General features: G+C 34.0%; 1 protein-coding gene across 1 annotated transcript; it reads right to left on the bottom strand.

The window, feature by feature from the left end:
* Positions 1-646: 646 nt before the first annotated feature.
* Positions 647-1,075, bottom strand: LOC140448722 (uncharacterized). Its single transcript, XM_072541835.1, has one exon. The coding sequence runs from the start codon at positions 1,073-1,075 to the stop codon at positions 647-649; it is 429 nt and encodes a 142-aa protein (XP_072397936.1).
* Between the last annotated feature and the right edge of the window lie 19,667 nt (positions 1,076-20,742).

The following is a 20,742-nucleotide window of genomic DNA, read 5'->3' as shown; positions in this document are numbered from 1 at the left end:
ACTAACCAGACTGGCAATGCATGCGTACAAAAATTGGAGAACCGTCACTCCAAAGTTCACACGCCCACTCCTTACAGTCTATACATTGCACCCATTTCTCTTTTGATTTTGAGTTGGTGTACGAATCACACCATATAATGCAGAAACATTCTTCATTTTCTTCATCGCTTTCTTTTGAAACGATTGTCCTTTTGACTTTTTGTTTTCCTTTTTTATTAGCTTTTAAGTTTCTCAGTTGCTCTTGCTGTAATAATGCTTGCTTTTCAGGAGTGTCCGTCAAAATAGCAGTATGTCTTCGTTTCTTATTTTTGCAGTATTTTTTCTGGGTTGAGCTTTAGGTATAGGACGAATATCTTTAGGACTAATAAGTTCTGTAACTAAAGAGCGAGAAGTTGAAGGTTGTGGATCTTGCTCTGGTTCCTTGTTAATAACATGTGGTGGCGTACTTGGTGGTGTTCGTATATTTTGTGTGGCTGCTTGTGACTGAAGCTCCATATTTTCTTGCGTCTTAGTTCTATCTGTAATGGATGATGGCAGAAAATCTTCATTAGTAAAAACGTCTTTAATAAACGGGAAACCTAACGGCAAACGTTTCCAACAATTGATGGAATGTTATAAATTGTCATTGTAACTCCTGCATAAGTTCTCATTCAGCCATCCATGTAAATGCTGATAAGTTTTTTGATGCTCCAAACACCGATCTGTCCAAAGGTTGCAATCGATAAGAGCAATGCGGATGCAAGGTCAAGAGAACAATACCATTTAACATGCAATAATCTATTACCTCAACCGACAAATGGGAATTATGATTGTCCAGTATTAATAATACTGGACTTTTCTTAGAACATTTAATATTCTTATGAAAATGTTTCACATAAACTAAGAATTCTACTTTCGTCATCGATCTAGAAGGATTGCTCGTTCCTATACATCCTAGTGGTCCACTGGAAACAAAATGTTCTGGATAATTTTTCTGCGGAAAAATAAACATTGGTGGCACTGAGTTTCCACTGGCATTCACTGCCAGACATACTGTCATCAATGTTGCTTGTTCTCCCGAAGTGACCGCCCCCATTTGCTTCACACCTTTTGATGCTATTATTTTTGAAGGTTTTTGAATTGTAGTTACCCCGGTTTCATCCAAGTTGTGAATATCGTTTGCTCCAAGATTGTGCTTATTTAATACATTGGAGAGTTTGTCAAAGAATTAATTTATATTGTGCCTATTAAATATTGTGACTCGACCTAAGCTAGCAGCCTGAGAGATACGGATGGACAACTCATTGTGGTATTTTAAAAAATTTGTTAGCTAGTCAGCAGTCTCAAATTTGGTCCAGTTATCAGGAACAGTTACATTATTTCTTAAAGCAAACTAAAAAGCAAGCTGTTTAAGATCTTCTGGGTAAAGACCATGATATTTCTTTGAACATTTAATAAACATATGAAGCTAATTCATTTTTTTGTAAAACAGAGAAGATCTTCCGATTTCTTAAATATCCTGTGGGCATGGTATTAGAATAGATGCCTTTGAGATGTATATATACAGACGAATGTTGAGAATTCCATGGATACAAAGAGTTACTAATGTTGAGGTACTTCGTCGCATGTGTAAACAAAAAGAATTACTAAAAATAATCAAAGAGAGGAAAATGCAATACTTGGGTCAAGTGTTGAGAGGCGAAAGATACGAATTACTTCAAGTTATACTGGAAGGAAAAGTACAGGGCAAAAGATCAGTAGGAAGACGCCAGAACTCGTGGCTGAAAGACCTGAGGAGATGGTTCGACCGCTCATCCGCAGAAATCTTTCGCGCAGCAGTTTCCAACATTACAATTACCATTTGGATCGCCACCCTTCGAAAAGAGACGGCCCCATGAGAAGAAGATGGTATTAGCATCTGAAAAAAAAACAAATTTTAACGAGGCAGGTGCTACTGGTCTAAGAGATCTTTCATTTTCTATCACCTTCTTTGCTGCACCAATAATGATTTCCTGTGGCGTTTCACTACGCTTATTTTTTTTCTTGTAATTAATCATCAATCCCAAATATTTAATCTTGTACGTATAGACAATAATAAAGCTAACAGTCAATAACACATGCTCTGAAAACAATAAGTTGCCTTACCTTGTAAAGGAAAATGTCGGAAAAATTACTGATTGCTACTAAAAACACAAAAATGGTCGGTCAACGTCAGAGCCTTAAACCACACTAACCAAAGTTACGTTAAGTTGTATTGAGGTATGCACCGCATTGTCTACGTCGAGTTAAAGGTGCAGCCATCTCGTTAAGTTTATTAAAATTGAACGTACAACCTGCCCCTTGTAACAACTAACCTTGGTCTCCCTTATATCATACTATTTTTTCTGGCAAAATGACAATGATACGACAGGAGGAAGCGCAGTAATGATTAAGGAGAGTCTACAACAACATGAAGAATCTAGCTATATAACAAAAACAATTCGGTTATCACCAGTATTAATCAAAACAAATAGGTATTCGATGGTATATATATTCAGGAATTCTACAATATTCACTGCCTTCCCTCGCTCAACTATTTCCATCTCTCTCTGTTGTCCCATTCTCCATCGTTTAGGCCTCTCTTACTCATGGCGTCGTCTACTTCGTTCCTCCAGAATGTTCGGGGTCGTCCTATTTTCCTCCTTCCTAAGGGGGTCCATTCGGTTATTCTCTTTATCCATCTGCTGTCACTAGTTCTTCTTTCATGTCCATACCACTTTAGTCTTTTTTGTTCTATGTATGTTAGTATGTCTGTTTCTATTGACGTTTTTTGCTTTATTTCGTCATTACTTCTCCTATCCATTCTTGTTACTCTGCAGCATCTTCGCAGGCATTCCATCTCTGTTGCTACTATCTTACTGCTGTTTTTCTTGTTTATGATCCAATTTTCAGCCCCATATGTCATAATACTTCGCACTAATGTTTTATAAATCTGTGCTTTTGTCTTCATATTTAGGTGTCTATCCCACCATATTGAGTTAAGTTGTCGGATTGCTGTTCTTGTTTGTCCTAATCTTTGTGTAATTTCTTCCTCTGTTGTTGCCTTTTTTGTGATTATAAACCCCAAGTATTTGAATATATCCTTTTCTTTGATTGTTACGTTGTCATCAATCTGTAGATCTTTTATGTCTTCTTCACTTGTAGATAGGTACTCTGTTTTTGCGAGGTTAATATCTAGGACAGCCTTGGTATATTCTTCTTGTAGTTTCTTCATCATGTAGCTGAGGTCGTCATGGTCTTGTGCAATCACTACTTAGTCCTTCTGCAGAAGCCCTTTTGTTGTGGTAAAGTCTCCTATGATTCTTGTTCCCATTTTAATGGACACTTTATTTTCTTTATACAGAGCTTTTGTAGCTTCTATGAGCGGAAATATATTACCCTTCAAGATACGCCATCCATAAGGAGGAGTATTGCGAATTATTTAAACATATCAAAAATATATTTATAATAGGAGAATACTTAAAAACTAAAACCACTTTTTAAGATACCAGACTTATCACAGTACAAGAGAGGAAACTTGGGAACTTTTAAAGGCCGCTAACGACTATTGATCTACAACGTTATCTCAGAAAAACCAACTTATTGGCCAACTAATCGTAATAAACTTCATGATCTTATTGATTTTTACGTAATAAAAACGTATCTCCTAATGACCTCAGCATCGATGAGTGCGATGATTTACTATCACACAGCAATAACTCTAACACTGAGTGAAAATATTATTCACACGAAAAATAACCCAGAATAAACTAATAAATTTACTGATTGGATAAAATTCAAATAGATACTTAAGTAAAAAAGAATTTAAAAGTATCATTCAGACATAGAGAGAATCTGGAAACAGAGATTGATAATTTCAATAAAAATATTCATAAGTCTGCCTGGGATTATACCCCAGATGTTAAAAGACTCTTAAAAGTTTATAACTACCCTGAAGAAATCCAATTGTTGGTAACTAAAAAATGGAAATGGTTCTCAACAAGAGCTCCTCAAGATAAACTAATTTTAAACAACCTCACTCAACCACTAAAAAGAAGATTGCAGGAAATAAATATAAATCTGATAATTTCTACATTCGGGAGCTAACCAGTACTCGCAGATTACTTGCTGTGAAAAGTTATTAAAGAAATTAAAAATACCAATTGTGCATAACTCACTCATTAAAAAACAGGATGGTACTTGGCCCAGAAGTTCCCAATAAACAGCGGAATGTTTTACTTCCCAACTTAAAGAAATATTTCAACCGAACTTACATGAAACTAATATATTTTAAGAAACTGTTCCCCAGGAGGAGGATCTCATACGTTTAGTAGTTCCTAGTAAAGTTTTAAAGGAATTTAATAATATGAAACCAAGGAAAACCCCATGCCATGACTTAATAATAGAAGAAATATTAAAACAACTTTCAAGAAAAGTACTGGTTAAGCTGACTTATCCCATTATTGCAGCAATTAGATTACATATTATTCCGTCAACATGGATATCGCAGAAATAGTTATGATACAGACACCCAGCAAACCTCCGCATAGAGCTTTCTCCTAAAGGCAAATTTTATTACTTATAAGAATAAAACTTTTGTTTCATAAACTTCCAGAAAATTTACTGCAATTTATTTTCACTACAACTGTTTCGGCAGAGTACCTTTCTCAAGGGATATAATTTTACTATTCTTCTAGACTTTATAGTGTTAAACTTAATAATTTGAGGAGGGGCAAGCTGTTTGTCCCAAAATGGTGATTCAGAAATATAACAGTATTTTTAAATAATTTATTTACATAAATTCTATTAAAAACAGCTTAGGATCTTTATTTTGAATATAGATATTTAAAATTGGTCGTCAAAAGAATGATTATGATCTAGAAGATGTAGAGCGTACGTGGAATATATTTATATATTATTGAAAGCTCTTTGGTGTTCTGCTATACGTTTTTTAAAAGTTTTACCAGTTTGTCCGATGTAAGGTTTGGGGCAGTCACGACATGTAAGTTTGTATACACCACTGTGTAAGTGCCAACTATCTGTATTTATAGTATATACGAAAACATAAGTGATAAGTACGTAGAAGGCTGCATTGCAATGAAAATATTGAATGAAGAATATATAATATAAATTATTCGATAAATGTTTATGTAATTTGTTTAAAATGTAATATTTGTATAAATTATTTTATTTTTCATAGTCGTAAAACAACTAATAAAAATATGGCACAACATCATCACCTTAGCACTTTTAAAAAATAAGGAAAAAATCGCACCTCAACACCTAAAAATAAAGATATCTTTTAACCATGTGGGCTGAGTCCAACAAATAAAATATTTACAGTCGCCGATTTGACCTCCTGTCATTATTTGGCTTCCGTTCACGATCCAGTCCATCTCTGAATGTAACCCACTAACTTTTTAGAACTTACAAACATACTCACTCTAACCAATGAATTATTAAATTTACTTCGGACTTCAACCCAAAATGGCGGCGGAAAGAGGAATGCCTAATGAAAGAGTTTAACTGTAATTAAATTCTGAGACGACAGAAGGAACATTTTAAATGCTACAATTTTTATTGTTCAAAAATTAGCGGAAAGGGTTGTCCCTTTCGAGCCTCTAATAAATATCAATGGTTTTAATAAAAGGGAAAGGAAATTTGTGTCAGATATTACTAAGAAAATATTCATAGACCCTAAAGCAACTTTAAAATCTATGCCTTAAGGATGTTGTAAAAATATAAATTATATGAAAACTATTATTTTTGTAAGAAACTTTGAACGCCAAAATAGCAAAAATTCGATTTTTCAACGAATAACATTGAAAAAATGACAAAGGGAACAAATCTGCTCAGTCATGTAGTTGAATGAAGGTATGAGATGATAACTTTATCTCTAAATACGTTATTTCAGACTAACAGTGCTTTCGCTCGTCCCGATTGGGCACATACTTTTTTATTTTGTCACAGTAATTCTTATAATAATAGTCATTAAATATTTATCTATTCAACTGATTATTTGTATATTTATGGTGTAACCTAGGGTATACCCTTCGGCTAATTTCAGAGTACATCCGACACCTTCATTGTAAATGACTTAAACGTATTTATTAAACTTAAACTTATTATCAACATAATAGACAGGAAAAGTCTACTTAAATTTTATTTACAATAAATGTGTTAAAATCACTTCTCTCTTTTATATTTATTGGACTATAAATACTATTTATAGATACAAGCCTTTTAAGAAGCAGGCTCGCTGGTAGAACTACACTGCTGGCTACCTTAAGTACACCGGTAATTAATTTTTATTAGCGTACTAGCACCTGTAGAACTTGAGAATATTTAATAATTTCACACATGTGGGATCTGATTACAAGCTCCCCACAAACTGTATGTATTTATCTTTTCCTGAATAAAGTTTGTTGACCAGTATATTAGTATGACACCAAATTAAGTAAACTATGTTTCTAAAATGAGTTATTGCTCTTTGGACAAAAAATGTAAATTAATATTTTTTCCTGTAATCCTTTTATCAAGTACAAAAAAAACACCAAGAAAATTCGGTGTCAAACTTTAGAAACTTCACAGCAAGCCGCAGGCAATTAGTCATCTTCAGTGACATCTTACAATTTTCCATCTCACTGGGTCGATTAATAAAAATATCGAGGCCATTGAAAAAGTCGCGATAAAATTGCTCCTGGTCGACGATCAAACACAATAACCAACTTTTGGAGTTTGCGGTATAAGTATAATCGAAAATTGATTTTCTTTGTTTTACAAGCAGAAAGATGACTGTCCTTGGACGGGTATACAAAATTTATGGAAAAGTTGTTTATTATCAGTTAAAATAAGTTTATTTGTTTGTTTGTATTTATCATTTCAGTTTGATACTTTGCTAGAACTTTGATAAAAGTTTCAAGTAAATTTAGGTAGATGGAACGTAGACTGTAAAAGCTCAAGGTAGTTTTAATAAAATAAAGTGTTATACAAAGTTCTAAATATGTGTAGGAATAATTATTGTAAAATTTAGTACTAAAAGGACTACATTCTTCAGTTTTAAGATTCGTTTCACTCACGGACAACTGTATTAATTATTGTTCAACGATAATTAGAGGGCACTTCTTATAAGTGACTGCAGCTACAAGCGCTCTTTCGTGCGCGTATTAACTTTATTTTTTCTTGTCCAAAAGTTTAAAATTTTCAGCCCAGTACTTTTTATATATCTTTAAAGAGAAGAAGGAGAATCTACATACAGCCACCTGTGACTCACTTAGGTAGTAATGAGTGGCTATAGGTAGAGAGATTTTGGGATCGAAGGACTGGTTAAATCAAAACATCTTTCCTGATGCCCTGCTATTACCCGATTCCCATTCTTTCTTTCACACATTCATTGGGAAAACCACACTCACACGAATCATCAAAGACTTTTAACTCCTGCCTTAGCAAGGCTGTCATCTTTCTCGCATCGTCTATTTCTCATTCTCTTCTATTTCAGCCTGCAACAGTCTGAATCCCAGCGAGTACTGTGATATGTACTAAGCTTCTTGCTTATGAAGCCATATGCCGTTGAGGCTGCAAGTAGTAGACCAGTTTGAAAAGGCCAATAAATGTTCCATATTCTCTATAGAGTCGCATTTTTATTTATTATTTATTTCGTGTCTAAGTCCTTACATTATTTGGTCGTTTTTAACTGATACCTACCTATTCTTATTTGATTCAGTGTTCTCTATACTGACCACTTACATTTTATTCTTCTTGTCATCTCCTCGATGAGTGTGTACTTAGCAAGTGGGTCGCCCGGGGCCATATCCAGGAATCTGCTGCAGGATTTTACCTTTTGGACTAACTTTTGGCTACAAAAAGAGATTATCAGTCGTTTATCAATCGTCCACTTGGTTCATTCCAGAATATTCATGAGTTTCGCTGTGGCAGTTGGTAGTCGAAAAACTTATGACTCTTTAGATTTTTTCTATTTATTGACTTCTTGTGGCTGATGTTATTCTGCATGTTTTGTTCTGGATAATATCAACTGTTTAGCACTGATTCATACTAAACTGGGTAAACAATCTCTGGCGTGAAATAGCAGAGCGCAAGAACATTTGTCTCTCCATGTTATTGGTTAGCTTTTTAAGGTTATTTGGTAATCTTTATGTATCAACCCATCTAACGTGATATCCAGGTTGTAGATTCATTTAGCCGTGTATTCGGCAGTGAGTAGTGATTAAACCTAGAGATTTCTGTTTGTTTAGCGCACGTGAAGATCTAAGGAGCTGAGTACAAAGAGTATTTGCTGAGTTCAATTTAGAATGTATTAGAATTCAATTTTAGAATTAGTTTGTATTTTACTTCCGCAAAAGTTTCTTTGTGTTCAGTGAAGACCTGTTCGTTTTGACAATGCTTCCATGTCTGAAGTGACAGATAATATTTTGGCAGATAATAAAGAACTGTGAACACTGATTTCACAAACAAATAAAAGAATCACTGTCACAGTCGAAAAAAGAAGAATTGACGCCATCTTGAGGGATGACAGACGAAAAGAAGAAGAATTGACGACATTTTTACGTTTGAGGGATGACAGACGAAAAGAAGAAGAATTAACGCCACGTTCACGTTTGAGGGATCACAGACAAAAAGAAGAAGAATAAAACGCTATAAATTGACGATGACAGGTGACATGACAGCCGCCATCTTGTGACGTCACTGTGGGAGGAGCTTACAATACTAGTGAGATACATAATTTTCCCAGGTCCAACCGCCCCAATTCCTGAAAAGAAGAAGAATTGACGCAATGTTCACATTTGAGGGATGACAGACGAAAAGAAGAAGAATTGACGCCACTTTCACGTTTGAGTGATGATAGACAAAAAGAAGAAGAATTGACGCTATTAATTGACGATGGCAGGTGACATGACAGCCGCCATCTTGTGACGTCAGTGTGGGAGGAGCTTACAATGCTAGTGAGATACAAAATTTTCCCAGGCCCAACCGCCCCAATTCCTGCCTGCTTGGGGATTAGTTAGTTATTGTGTATTAATTGAAGAGAATGGTTAGCCATGATAGGCTGTTATATGGTTTTATTTATATGGTTTTATATAGCTCTACATGTTCTATGGTGTCAAGAATTTAAGGTTGAGATAAATCATTTGGTAAATGATTTATTTGATCTGAACCCAGCTTGCTGTGGTATATAGTTTTTAAACATCTTATTTAATTAGCAATCTGTAAATTTTACAAGAAGCAAATGTTAATCACAGTAACAAAATATTTAGGAAAACTGTCCAGTGACAGTTTCTTTTTAATCATCTAAAATTAGTTTTGGGAAACTTAACTACTACCGAACACTACACTACAAAACAGTACTAATGTTCGGACATCTGGCAGGTAGATCACATGACAGATAAATTTTTAACCTTCGTCTAACTTAAAATTGAAAATAATGTTAGGAGATTTGGCACTTCCACATCAATGGTGGAAACAAATTTATTATTAAGTTAGTGATGATAGTGAAGGAGAAATATAGAAGAGGGAGGAAATTAATTAAGTGTATAAGTATTTTAAGTGATTTCTTATCAATAGTCTTGTGGAATTAATATTACGACGATTTAGAAGTGTAATAATGAAAAGAATTTTGTTTTAAAAAATATTTTTAGGTTTTGTATATTTAAAATAAATAAAAAAATAGCGGGGAAAAATTTTGAACTGTATATTTACGTAAATTTTAGATTTACCTCTGTTTTCATAAAGCTATTATAGTATCAATTATTCTAACAATAACTAATAACATATTGTAATATAACTGTTCACTGCCAACGAATAAATACTTATCTAGGAGGAACCAGAAGCACAGAAAGCTGGAAACTGATAAAAAAATTGACAAAAGAAAAGAATAAAGAAGTAATACAGAGCATAAAACCTGAAGACTGGGAAGAGTATTTCAAAGGCCTTTTGGTAGAGAATAGAGTCGAATTTCAGTAACATAGAAATCAAAACCAAGATAGAATTTCAATAGTTGGCTCGCTAATAAGATTAACAACAGAGGAAATTAAAAATGTATGTAAACAGCTAAATAGGAACAAAGCACCCGGACCAGGAGATATACCCGGAGAATTCTTCAAGTACGGAAAGAACAAAATGTACGAATGTCTTCGACAACTTTTCCAAGAATGAATAAACACAAGCGAAATCCCTACGGAATGGAATATATCATACCTCAGCACTATACATAAAAAGGGTTATAAAAATAATTGTGAAAATTACCGAGAAATAGCTGTAACCGGATCTATGAGTCGAATATATGGAAAGGGTTAAAGAACCGAATCGAGAGAGAATACTTAGATTATGAAGTAGAAGAACAAGCAGGATTTCGTACGGGTCGATCCACTATTGACCACATTTTTTTCTTAACCCAGATAATAGAAAAAAAGATGACAAGGAATCAAGAGATTCATATGTTCGAAAGCACGAATATTAATATAGAATTAATAAAAGCCTTCAAAGTGCTATACAACCAACCAATAACAAAGATAAAAGCAGGGACACAAATAACAACAGGATTTATAACATCAAAAGGATTAAAGCAAGGATGCTGCTTGTCTCCCACTTTATTTAAAATATACCTCGAAAGTGCTTTAAACAGATGGAAACAAAAATTCAGGACAATGTGGATACGCTCACCAATACTATGGTATATACGCTTAACTTTGCAGATGATCAAGTAATAATGGCTCAAGATTATAACGATTTAAACTATATGGCACGAAAATTAATTGAAGAGTATGATATATGGGGTCTAGAAGTAAATAAAGAGAAAACCGAATACCTGTGCATTGGAGCAGAACAAAAAGATCTCATATTATACGATAACACTACGATAAAGCACTGGTGTGACTACAAATACCTAGGTATCACTATTTCACAAGATGGAACATTAGACAAAGCCATAAGAGAGAGAAATACGTCAGGGAGAAAAGCCATCACAATGTTAAACACCATTTTATGGGACCAATCCATCAGCAAAGAAAATTAAAAGAGGATATATGAGACTATAGTAAAAAGTATCACTTTATACAGCTGTGAGGTATGGCCACTGAAAGAAAGAACACTGTTAACATTGAAAGCGACGGAAATGGATTTTTGGATAAGAGCCGCAGGAAGATCTAGAAGAGAAAGGATTACCAACAAACGCATTAGAGAAATAATGGGAATTAAACGAACAATCACAGATGACCTAACAACAAAACAACTTATCTGGTTCGGACACATACAAAGAATGGACGAACAACGAATGCCAAAAGAAATACTAAAGTGGCAACCAGAATGAAAGAGAAAACGAGGTAGACCGAGAAAAAGTTGGAGCGAAGGAATAAATAAAGAACTGAGAAAAAGGGCCATAAAATAAGATCTATGGAACAACCGGTCTTAGTGGCGATTGGAAGTCGGAAAATGGCGGAGAACGTTATAAACCGACAAGTAGTAGTAGTAATATGTTATATATAATATAATAATAATATATATAATATAATAATTATAAATTATATAACATAATTTTTTTATTGTACAGTAAAGATTATCTATTAACTAAATAACAGTAGAGTGATTTATCATTGACCTTTTATTTACAATAAATATCTACATTCTATCTAATATGCAAATATGTTTTGTGTATGTGAACAAATTTCGAAATTTGGGATAAAGTAGAATTTATTTTCATATATTTCTCATTTATAATCTAATGCTAAGATATAAAATGTTTTCTTACGATATGGTTTTAATTTTCGTTTTATATAAGCACTCATCATTTGTAATTTAATACCGTAAACACATTTGACTTGTTTATTTCTTTTCTGGGATGATGTAACTTTTTAACGTAGAATATTTTAATAACTTTTAATAAAAGGTTAGTTATGTTTAAAACTTTTCATTTTATTTCTTTGTGTGAGCCCGTTTCCTTACGAAAGTAAACGATTAATGAACTTAATTTTAAAGATAATATAATAGATTTTATATGATTTTTGAAAGAACCGCGCCTCAACTCTCTGACACGAGCAGAAAGGCCTAGATTGTTTGTGTACTTAACGCGTTTGTGCTTACCTTACAAGGCAACTCGCAATGACTTTCACAGCTGATTATCAGATAACTATCTACGTAAAGCAATTAGACAATTACTATAGAATACTGTAAATACGTGTCTTAATAAACGTAAAATGTTTCGTTAATAATTAAAGATTAGTTATACGACAAAATAAACGTTAAAATGTCTCAATACCCGACACAAGTTTTAGTGGCGTTCAGCACAGAAAAACATAAATTTGCAGCAAATAAACGTAATTAAATATAAGGGCAACAAAATGCATATTCCAGTAAACGGTACTCGATATAGCAGCAAATATAATTTATGACAACAACTAGTGTAAACTGTACGTTACCCCAAGGAAATAATAGCACTACCTGCTATCAAAAACCACGTTTTCTTGGACATAGAGGAAGCACAAAAGTATTGATGATGGCGAAGTGGCCTCCACCCCTAACTAAGACATTACTATCTTGTTCGGCCGATGGAATGACTCTCCTCTTACTGACTGCAAAACGGTGGTTGGTTCACGAATTGTTTTTCACAAGTTACGGCAATGCGTGGGTGTATAATTAGCCAGTCGATCTTAACGAAATCCAATAATTTTTCTGGGCTTCTTTGTTAACAACAATGTCTGGAATAACAGTCTTTTGTTTGCAACAATGTGTTAACAACTTTTTAATTGTTCGATAGTGTTTGCGTTTTTGCAAGTGGAATCTTGGCTAACGATACGGGGAGAATAAAAACTAACAAACAGTGTATTAGTATGTCAGCAATGTTTATCTGCCGCCCATCTTTTAACCTTTTAATATTGTTTCACCCTGTATATCTATCATAAAATTCACAATGAATAATCAAAAGCTAAACAATGAATTTTTAACAAAATATTGTATAAATGGTAAATCCTAATTGTTGTTAAGTTCCCTTTACTAAAAAGTTTATCATTTGTTTACGGTTTTGCAAAGAGCATTCTCCAATTTCACAGAAACGACATTTTTCTTCGAGTTCGTATTCGCGTTTGTATTATTTACTACAAAACTTTATCTCTTTCCTCCATACCCAATATTCAAAAACCCTCTCTGCTTATAACAAACACCCAAGGACTCTTCGGGTTAAACTTCAATATAAATCTTCGTTGATCCCCACGCAGCAACGATGGCAGAGTGTGCCGGAAAGTATGCGAATTCGGTAAACGGTGCTATAAGAGCCCACGGTGTGATGGAAAGCTGACATTACACATTTAGTCTATTGGATTGTGGGTCCATTCCCAAATTGACATTCTGAAGAGGAGAATCGGCCTTTTATGCGTGCAAGCCGCTCGTAAAATTTTGAAGGTTTCATCATTTTAGTGAAAAAGGTAACGACAGCTACACAAATATGATTGTAGGTCTCTATGGTACGAGTTTTGAAATATTACAGTATTTTTATGGATTTGGATTCTTTTGGATTTGGATTTGGAGTGAAGTTTGCAAACATGAAAGAGCCGCAAAAGGAGTATCAATATTAATAAAAAATAAATGGAGAAAATACATACAAGATTACCGGCAAATAAATAAACGAATAATGGAAATTAGGATGAACATATTTGGACAACCAACAATAATTGTTGGAGTATATGCAATGAATGACAATGCGACCATAAGGGAAAAGGAAGATTTTTTTAACGCACTAAAAGATGTATTAGACAGGACAAAGGAAAAGAAGATATTCTACTACTGGGAGATTTTAACAGCCACATAGGAAAGGATGATGAAGATATAGTGGGACGATTCGGAGAAGACAAAATTAGAAACGACAATGGAAGTCGGCTAATCGAAATATGTCGAGAATACGATTTAGCCATAACCAACACAAGATTCCAGCATAAAAACATACATAGATACACATGGGAAGAACCTAGTAGAAACCAAAGATCAATTATTGATTTAATAATAGTAAGAAAAGCCAGAAAAACAATAATACAAGATGTAAGAGTATACAGACAAGCAGAATGTGCAAGTAACCTCTGATTAGTGCTAGGAAAATTCATATATACGGGAAGACGACAAAAAGACAATATCCAGAAAGATGAGGAGATGGAAAAAATCGCAAATACGAGATATAAAGTAGAACTTCTACAACAATTTATTACTCGAACACTATATCAGAATAGGCTACAGAATATGTTACAGATGAACGAAGAATGGACCCCAACAGAAATGTATCAACACCTAAAAGAAAAAATAAACAAAGCGGCAAACGAAGTGCTGGGTATTGAACAACATAAGAATACATATTTGGAGAAATACAGCGACGACTTAGAAGCGATGATTAAAAGAAAAAAAAGTGCATTTCATAAATGGCTAAACGACAGAACCCCAGGAACACGGGGAGAATATGTTACCCTCAGACAACAAGTTAAACAAAGAATAAAGCTCGAGAAAAACGAATACTGGGAGAGAATGTGCAGAGACATAGACAACACGATAGGGTATAACAGATCAACGGAAGCATGGAAAAAAATAAAAAACATCAGAAGTAATAAACGAAGTAAAAATACCATACAGATAATTACAACAAAAGAGTGGACAAAGCATTACACAAAATTATTGCAGGAGAATAGGCCGGAGTATATCATACGACCCTGTGACAATAATAACTGAGGAAGCAGAAATCACAGGGGAAGATATAAATAAAGCAATAAAGAAATCCAAAAACAATAAAGCACCAGGACCAGGGAACATAAAAATGGAACTGCTGAAATATGGAGGCGCAAGGATAGTATCCTTTATACGAATGTTGTTCAATAAAATCGAAGCAGGAGAGAAGATTCCCGATGAGTGAAATTTATCATACATGTCCTCCATTTTCAAAGAAGGTGACAAAAGGTCACCAAATAACTACAGAGGGATCAGTGTTATGCCTTCAATAGCAAGAATCTTCTCATCAGTTATAAAAGAAAAACTAGAACAACACATGGACCATTATAGCGAAGAACAAGCCGGATTCCGAAAAGCCAGATCATGAGACAGGTGATTGAAAAGAACAAAGAAAAAAACATTGAAACACATATGACCTTTATCTACTTAGAGAAAGCATACGATAGCGTGCCCAGGAAACAACTATGGGAAGCAATGAGAAGAATGCGCGTTAGAGAGAAATGGGTGAATAAAACACAAAGACTGTATAAAGAAACACAAGTGCAAATAAAGTTAGGTAATGAAATACCAAAAACAATCACCGCAACAAAAGGCCTCAAAGAGGGATGTGGTCTCTCACCTACACTTTTTAACATATATATAGATCAGGCTTTGAAAAGATGGTATAGAAAATGCGGAACAATGGGCATACCAGTACAAGAGAATATATTACATTCACTACTTTTCGCAGATGATCAAGTCATTTTTGCACAAGACAGGGAGGATATGGAATATATGATAAGGAAATTAAAGGAAGAATATGAACTTTGGGGACTCAAGATAAATATGTGCAAGACCGAATACTTATGTATTGGACCCGAGGTTGCAGATTTGAACTTAAGTTTAGAAGAAGAGACTATTAAGAGTTGTAAGGGTTTTAAGTATTTAGGGTCAATGATTAGCCGAGATGGTACTTGTATGAAAGATATAGAAATGAAAATAGCACAGGGAAAACAAGCCACAAGAGCACTTCATGGAGTGATATGGAATATGGAACAACACTCTAACCAAAGAAAACAAAAAGAGGATCTTTCAACGCATAGTGATGAATATTACCCTATATGGAGCGGAAGTATGGCCAATGACAACAACAATACGAAATAAAATAAGAACAGTTGAACTGGACTTTATGAGAAGATGTCTACAAGTCACAAGAGCGGATAGAATAAGAACGGAGGAAATATGGAACAGAATGGAAGTAAAATGCTCAATTATAAAAAAGTTGGAAAACAGACCCCTGCAGTGGTACGGGCATGTACAAAGAATGCCAGAGCATAGGTGGAAGAAAAGAATATTAAACTGGGACCCGCCGGGAAGAAGACGGAGAGGAAGATCTGCTACAAGATGGAAAACATACGTCGGAAATGCTATGATTGATAGAGACCTCAGAGAAGGTGACTCGGAGAATAGAGTGCTGTGGAGGACGAAAACGGCGAACTCGTAATGGGAAAAGCCGAAGAAGAAGAAGAAGAAGGATTCTTTTTTCTTAAACAAAGTATTAGTTTGACTTTAAAAGAGTATGGATTTATAGATTCTATGCAAAATAGATATTCTCGCTATCTGTGGTGCGACAGTATTATCTATCAACCGAATTAATTAGTCAACGATTACGATTAAGTGAAAAATACAAACTAGTATGTAAAAAACACCTACCCTTACACCCAACCTCAAAGTTGATCACGAGTTTGTTATCCTTGTGATCAATTTCCGTAATTAAACTGAAATAAGTGACTAATAGTAACTATTTTCATATAAAAAAGTGAAAAGTAATAAATATCTTTAAATCAAGGTTGTTGGTTGGCAGATATTATTGTTCGGACCAAAATTTTTGAGGTTATATTGTGAAAATAAAATCTTATAAAAAATGTTTAAAACCAATTAATTATGATCAAATGGAAAAAGCTTCTAGATGTGAAAGCTGCCATTTTATGAACACAATTTCACTTAAAATTGCGAATTAATTTGTTTATATGAGATTTAAACAAAATTAAGTTATAAATTTTGAAAATCTAGCTCATGGAAATAACAGAACAACTCAAAATAAACATTTTTCGGTTTGGTAAGTGTTTCTATATTAATTTTAAAAAATTGCAAATTGATTTAGGCGCGTGGTTTACACGTCTAGAGTTCGCACGTTTACAAACAGAGGTTATATGGTCGGACCAAGTTAGGCTGCTGTTTACGATAACACCAAGGTTGTTATACGATATGACAGAATCTAATGGCTGCCCGTTAACAAAGTACGACACAGGTGGGTTATTTTTACCAATTTGAAGCACTACACATTTTTTCGCATTTAAGGGTAGTAATCACTAGGAACGCCAAGTTAAAATAGAGTCTATTTGAAGTGTTAGCTCCAAATTGCTTATTGGCATATTGGCGGCTTGGTATAAATATTTTTGTATCGTCAGCGTAGAGCGATATTTAACTTGAAACATAATAAGGAACATCGCTGGTATAAATCGTAAAAAGCAGAGGTCCAAGGACAGACCTCTGAGGCACTTCACTTTCCACTAACCTGTCCTGCGAGAAAGATTTGCCAACTCTAACTTTGCAATGTCGATCTGTCCATCTATCCAACGAAGTAAAGTACCGCGAACTCCAAAATGTTCTAGCTTATGCAGAAGTCTGCGTTTAGGTACATGGTCAAAGGCTTTAGAGAAATTTAGATAAACAACGTCGACCGGCTGCGAAATGTTAAGGGATGACGTCCAGTCGTTAACACAATGTAGGAGATTGGTTAGAGTAGAGCGACCAGAGACAAATCCATGTTATTGTGTTGGAGTAACATATTAATGTAGAAGGAATTTGGTCATCACCTCGGAAATAATGGCTTCCATGACTTTTCCAACTACTGGCAGCAAGCTAATCGGTCGATAATTGTTGGGGTGAAGTTTGTTGCCTTTTTTAAAAATAGGGGTGACGGATGCTAATTTCCAACTAGGGGGTAATAAATGCTGAATGAAAAAGTTTGCATAATTAACGTTAAGGTTATTGCAAGCGTATCTGCACATCTTTTTAACAGTTTTGGTGTTAAACCATCTAAACCAGGAGAAGCGGCTGTGCGAAGTTTAATTAAGTGTTGTTTGACATGATCTGCTGTGAATTCAGTTTTCTGTAAGGATGCGTCGACACGATTACAGTTAATAGCAGGTAGATAGCCATTATTCGATTCTTTAGTAAAAACTTGTGAAAATCCTAAAGACAAAGTTTCAGAAGATTTTTTGTCAGAGAGGGGCATAATGTCTAATTGTATTTTTGAAGTAGAGGAATGGAAACTTTAGACATCAAGAAGGAACGTATGTATGTGTAGACTTTTATATATGTGTATGTTACCACTTTTAATAACATTTGCTTCAAAATTTTGTCTTAGAGACAAAATTTTGAAAGACAAAAGAGTTTTTAGAGCCGTTTGTAAGTTATTTGAAAATCTGCGGTGGCTTTGGAAATCACTGAGAAGCTCGGTATGTTTAAATTTCCTCCATAGATGTTGTTTGTGATTAATTTGTTTGATTGCTGTTTGATTTATGCAGGGTTTAAGGTTGTTTGTGGACGGTATCGAGAATTGCAGTCCACATTAATGAGGGGTCGTTTAAGTCTGCAAAAAATAAATGCCAGTCGATTTAAGAGAGTTCATTGTCAACTTCAGAAAAGTCGGTAGTAGCATATGTTAAAATATTATTTTTGCGGGATAGTATTTGATTAAACTGGATGTATGGATGTTATACGCCGTTTTAACTGCATGATCTGACTTTCCTATGCGAGAATTGACTTCGAGAGATGAAATCAGCTGTTCGTCATTAATAAGCACTAGATCTAAAGTAAATGGTTGGTTATTAATTCTAAATCTAGTAGGTTTTGTGATGAGTTGTATCAGGTTAGAATTTACTACAAAGCTTTTAAATAAATTATTGGCCAGGTGATCTCTGGGAAATTTAAATGTCCAGTAATGATAAGATTATAATGATAGTTTTTCAAGTTTTATAAAACAAAAAAATTATCGTGTATAAGTAGTGTAACAGATGGGCGATATATACATACTAAATTAAGGCAAAAAGAATTTTTAGTAACAAATAAGTGAATTGCATCTATTCCAGGAGTATCTTATAGCTTTAAGTTAATTTTAAAAGTTGTGGTAATAATATTAAATAAATAAATACGTCGCCACCCACACGATCTTCTCTGTCTACGATATATTATACAGGGATGAGTGCCTTAAGAACCGGCAAAATAACGCAAAAGATAGAAAACATAATACGTTGTGAAATAAAAAGAGATGAAAGTAGTAGAGGTGAGAAATTATCGATATTAACCTATAATTTACTTTACATTACATTAGAATTATCGAAAATTTCCCACCTTTAGACGTTAGCTTATGAGTTTGTTGACTTCAGTCATAGTAATACGTATCACGTAATGTAAGTAAAAACAGTTTAAGTAGGAGTATTTTTTTATCCAAAATTAAAGTATTGATCAATAATAAACTATGATTTGAGACGTCGCATACACTCTTCTCAATACAGAATTATCATAGCGTGTTATTCTGTATTCGTCAAAACAGAATTAATTATCAAATTACTACTAATTAAACTGTTTACTTACATTTGCTTTATTGCCTTCAATCAGTTTTTACTTTATGCGAAATTTAAAAAATGTTAATATTCGACGTCGTACTTGTAATATTATGACTGAAGTCAACTAGCTCATAAGCTAACGTCTAAAGGTGGGAAACTATCGATAGTCCTAATGTAATTTAATGCAAATTAGAGGTTTCTATCGATAATTTCCCACCTCTACTACTTTCATCTCTTTTTATTTCACAACGTGTTGTTTTCAATCTTTTGCGTTATTTTGCCGGTTCTTAAGGCACTCATCACTGTATGTCCATTTACATTAACAGAATTGAGTGTTTAAGCCAGGATTCGGCAATATAAATAATGTCCGGTTTAAGAAGTTGCACTGTGGATAAAAATTCGTCAAACTTAGCGGAAAGTGAATCTAAATTAGTATATAAAAATAGCCAGTTATTAAATTTGTCGGTAGAAGAATTATAAACAAAATTTCGTGATTCTGGGAGTGCCATTAATGTATTTAATAGTTAAATCATGTTCACCGTTATTTTTGAGAGTTTCTAGTTCACTTCGGAGTTCTTTTAAACGTACTTGTTGGATGGGCGTCTTGTCGTCAATTATTGAGAATTTTTCCGTGGCTTTGTTCTCCAAAACTTTTGCTTTATTTCTCAGAATATCTTTAACGTGGTATTTCGAACCCATTACGACCTTTATCATTCGGGAAAATCTACGCACTAAAAAACATAAAAAACGTTAAGATACCCAGGAGAAATAAAAGTGAATAGTCAACCCTCAATCCCTCCTCTGGCTCCTAGACTAATAGTTTTGTTCTTGATTGTCTTTATTCAATCAATACTTATTTAAAGATAATTAGTTAAACACTAGGACCTCTTTTAAATTTACAAAATCAGTAAAAACAAATCTATTCTGGTCTTATTTTACAACCAAAAATATAATCGTCATATATATAACACATATAAAATAACCCCTCTACCTCGTATTTCTTTGGAATCTCACTCATATTTCATCGACGGATCTTCAAACTTCAAAAATGCCAAAGAGGACAAATAACTTTGATGGATCGAGCATCGTAAGCGAAATATATGGACTGAAAAATTGTCTAGGGACGATTCTCCTCATTCAAGAAACTCATAATAATAATTCTTTTTAAAATCATTCAAAGCCTCCCGACCATTTTGGCATATTTATATATAAAATTTTCATGAAAAACTCATGAAAATGTATTCGAGCCCAAACAAAATATCCCGCGTATCGTTGTTAAAAAGTAAATAAATCTTCTAGGAGTACGGGGATATTTTCGTGGTCGATTCCAACCGACCCGTAAATTATTCGTCATCTACACAAGGATACTACAAAATTCTACGATTTTTCCAGATTCACAGTGAAAAACTATTATTTGTAT

Source organism: Diabrotica undecimpunctata, chromosome 8 (assembly GCF_040954645.1).
Source record: "Diabrotica undecimpunctata isolate CICGRU chromosome 8, icDiaUnde3, whole genome shotgun sequence".
In the NCBI taxonomy this organism is placed as follows: Eukaryota; Metazoa; Arthropoda; class Insecta; order Coleoptera; family Chrysomelidae; genus Diabrotica; species Diabrotica undecimpunctata.
Note: the sequence above shows the minus strand (reverse complement) of the source record. Positions and strands in the feature narration are given on the sequence as shown.

Excerpts from the sequence above, each read along its gene's own strand:
- LOC140448722 (XM_072541835.1), bottom strand. The coding sequence starts at position 1,075 with ATGGGGGCGGTCACTTCGGGAGAACAAGCAACATTGATGACAGTATGT.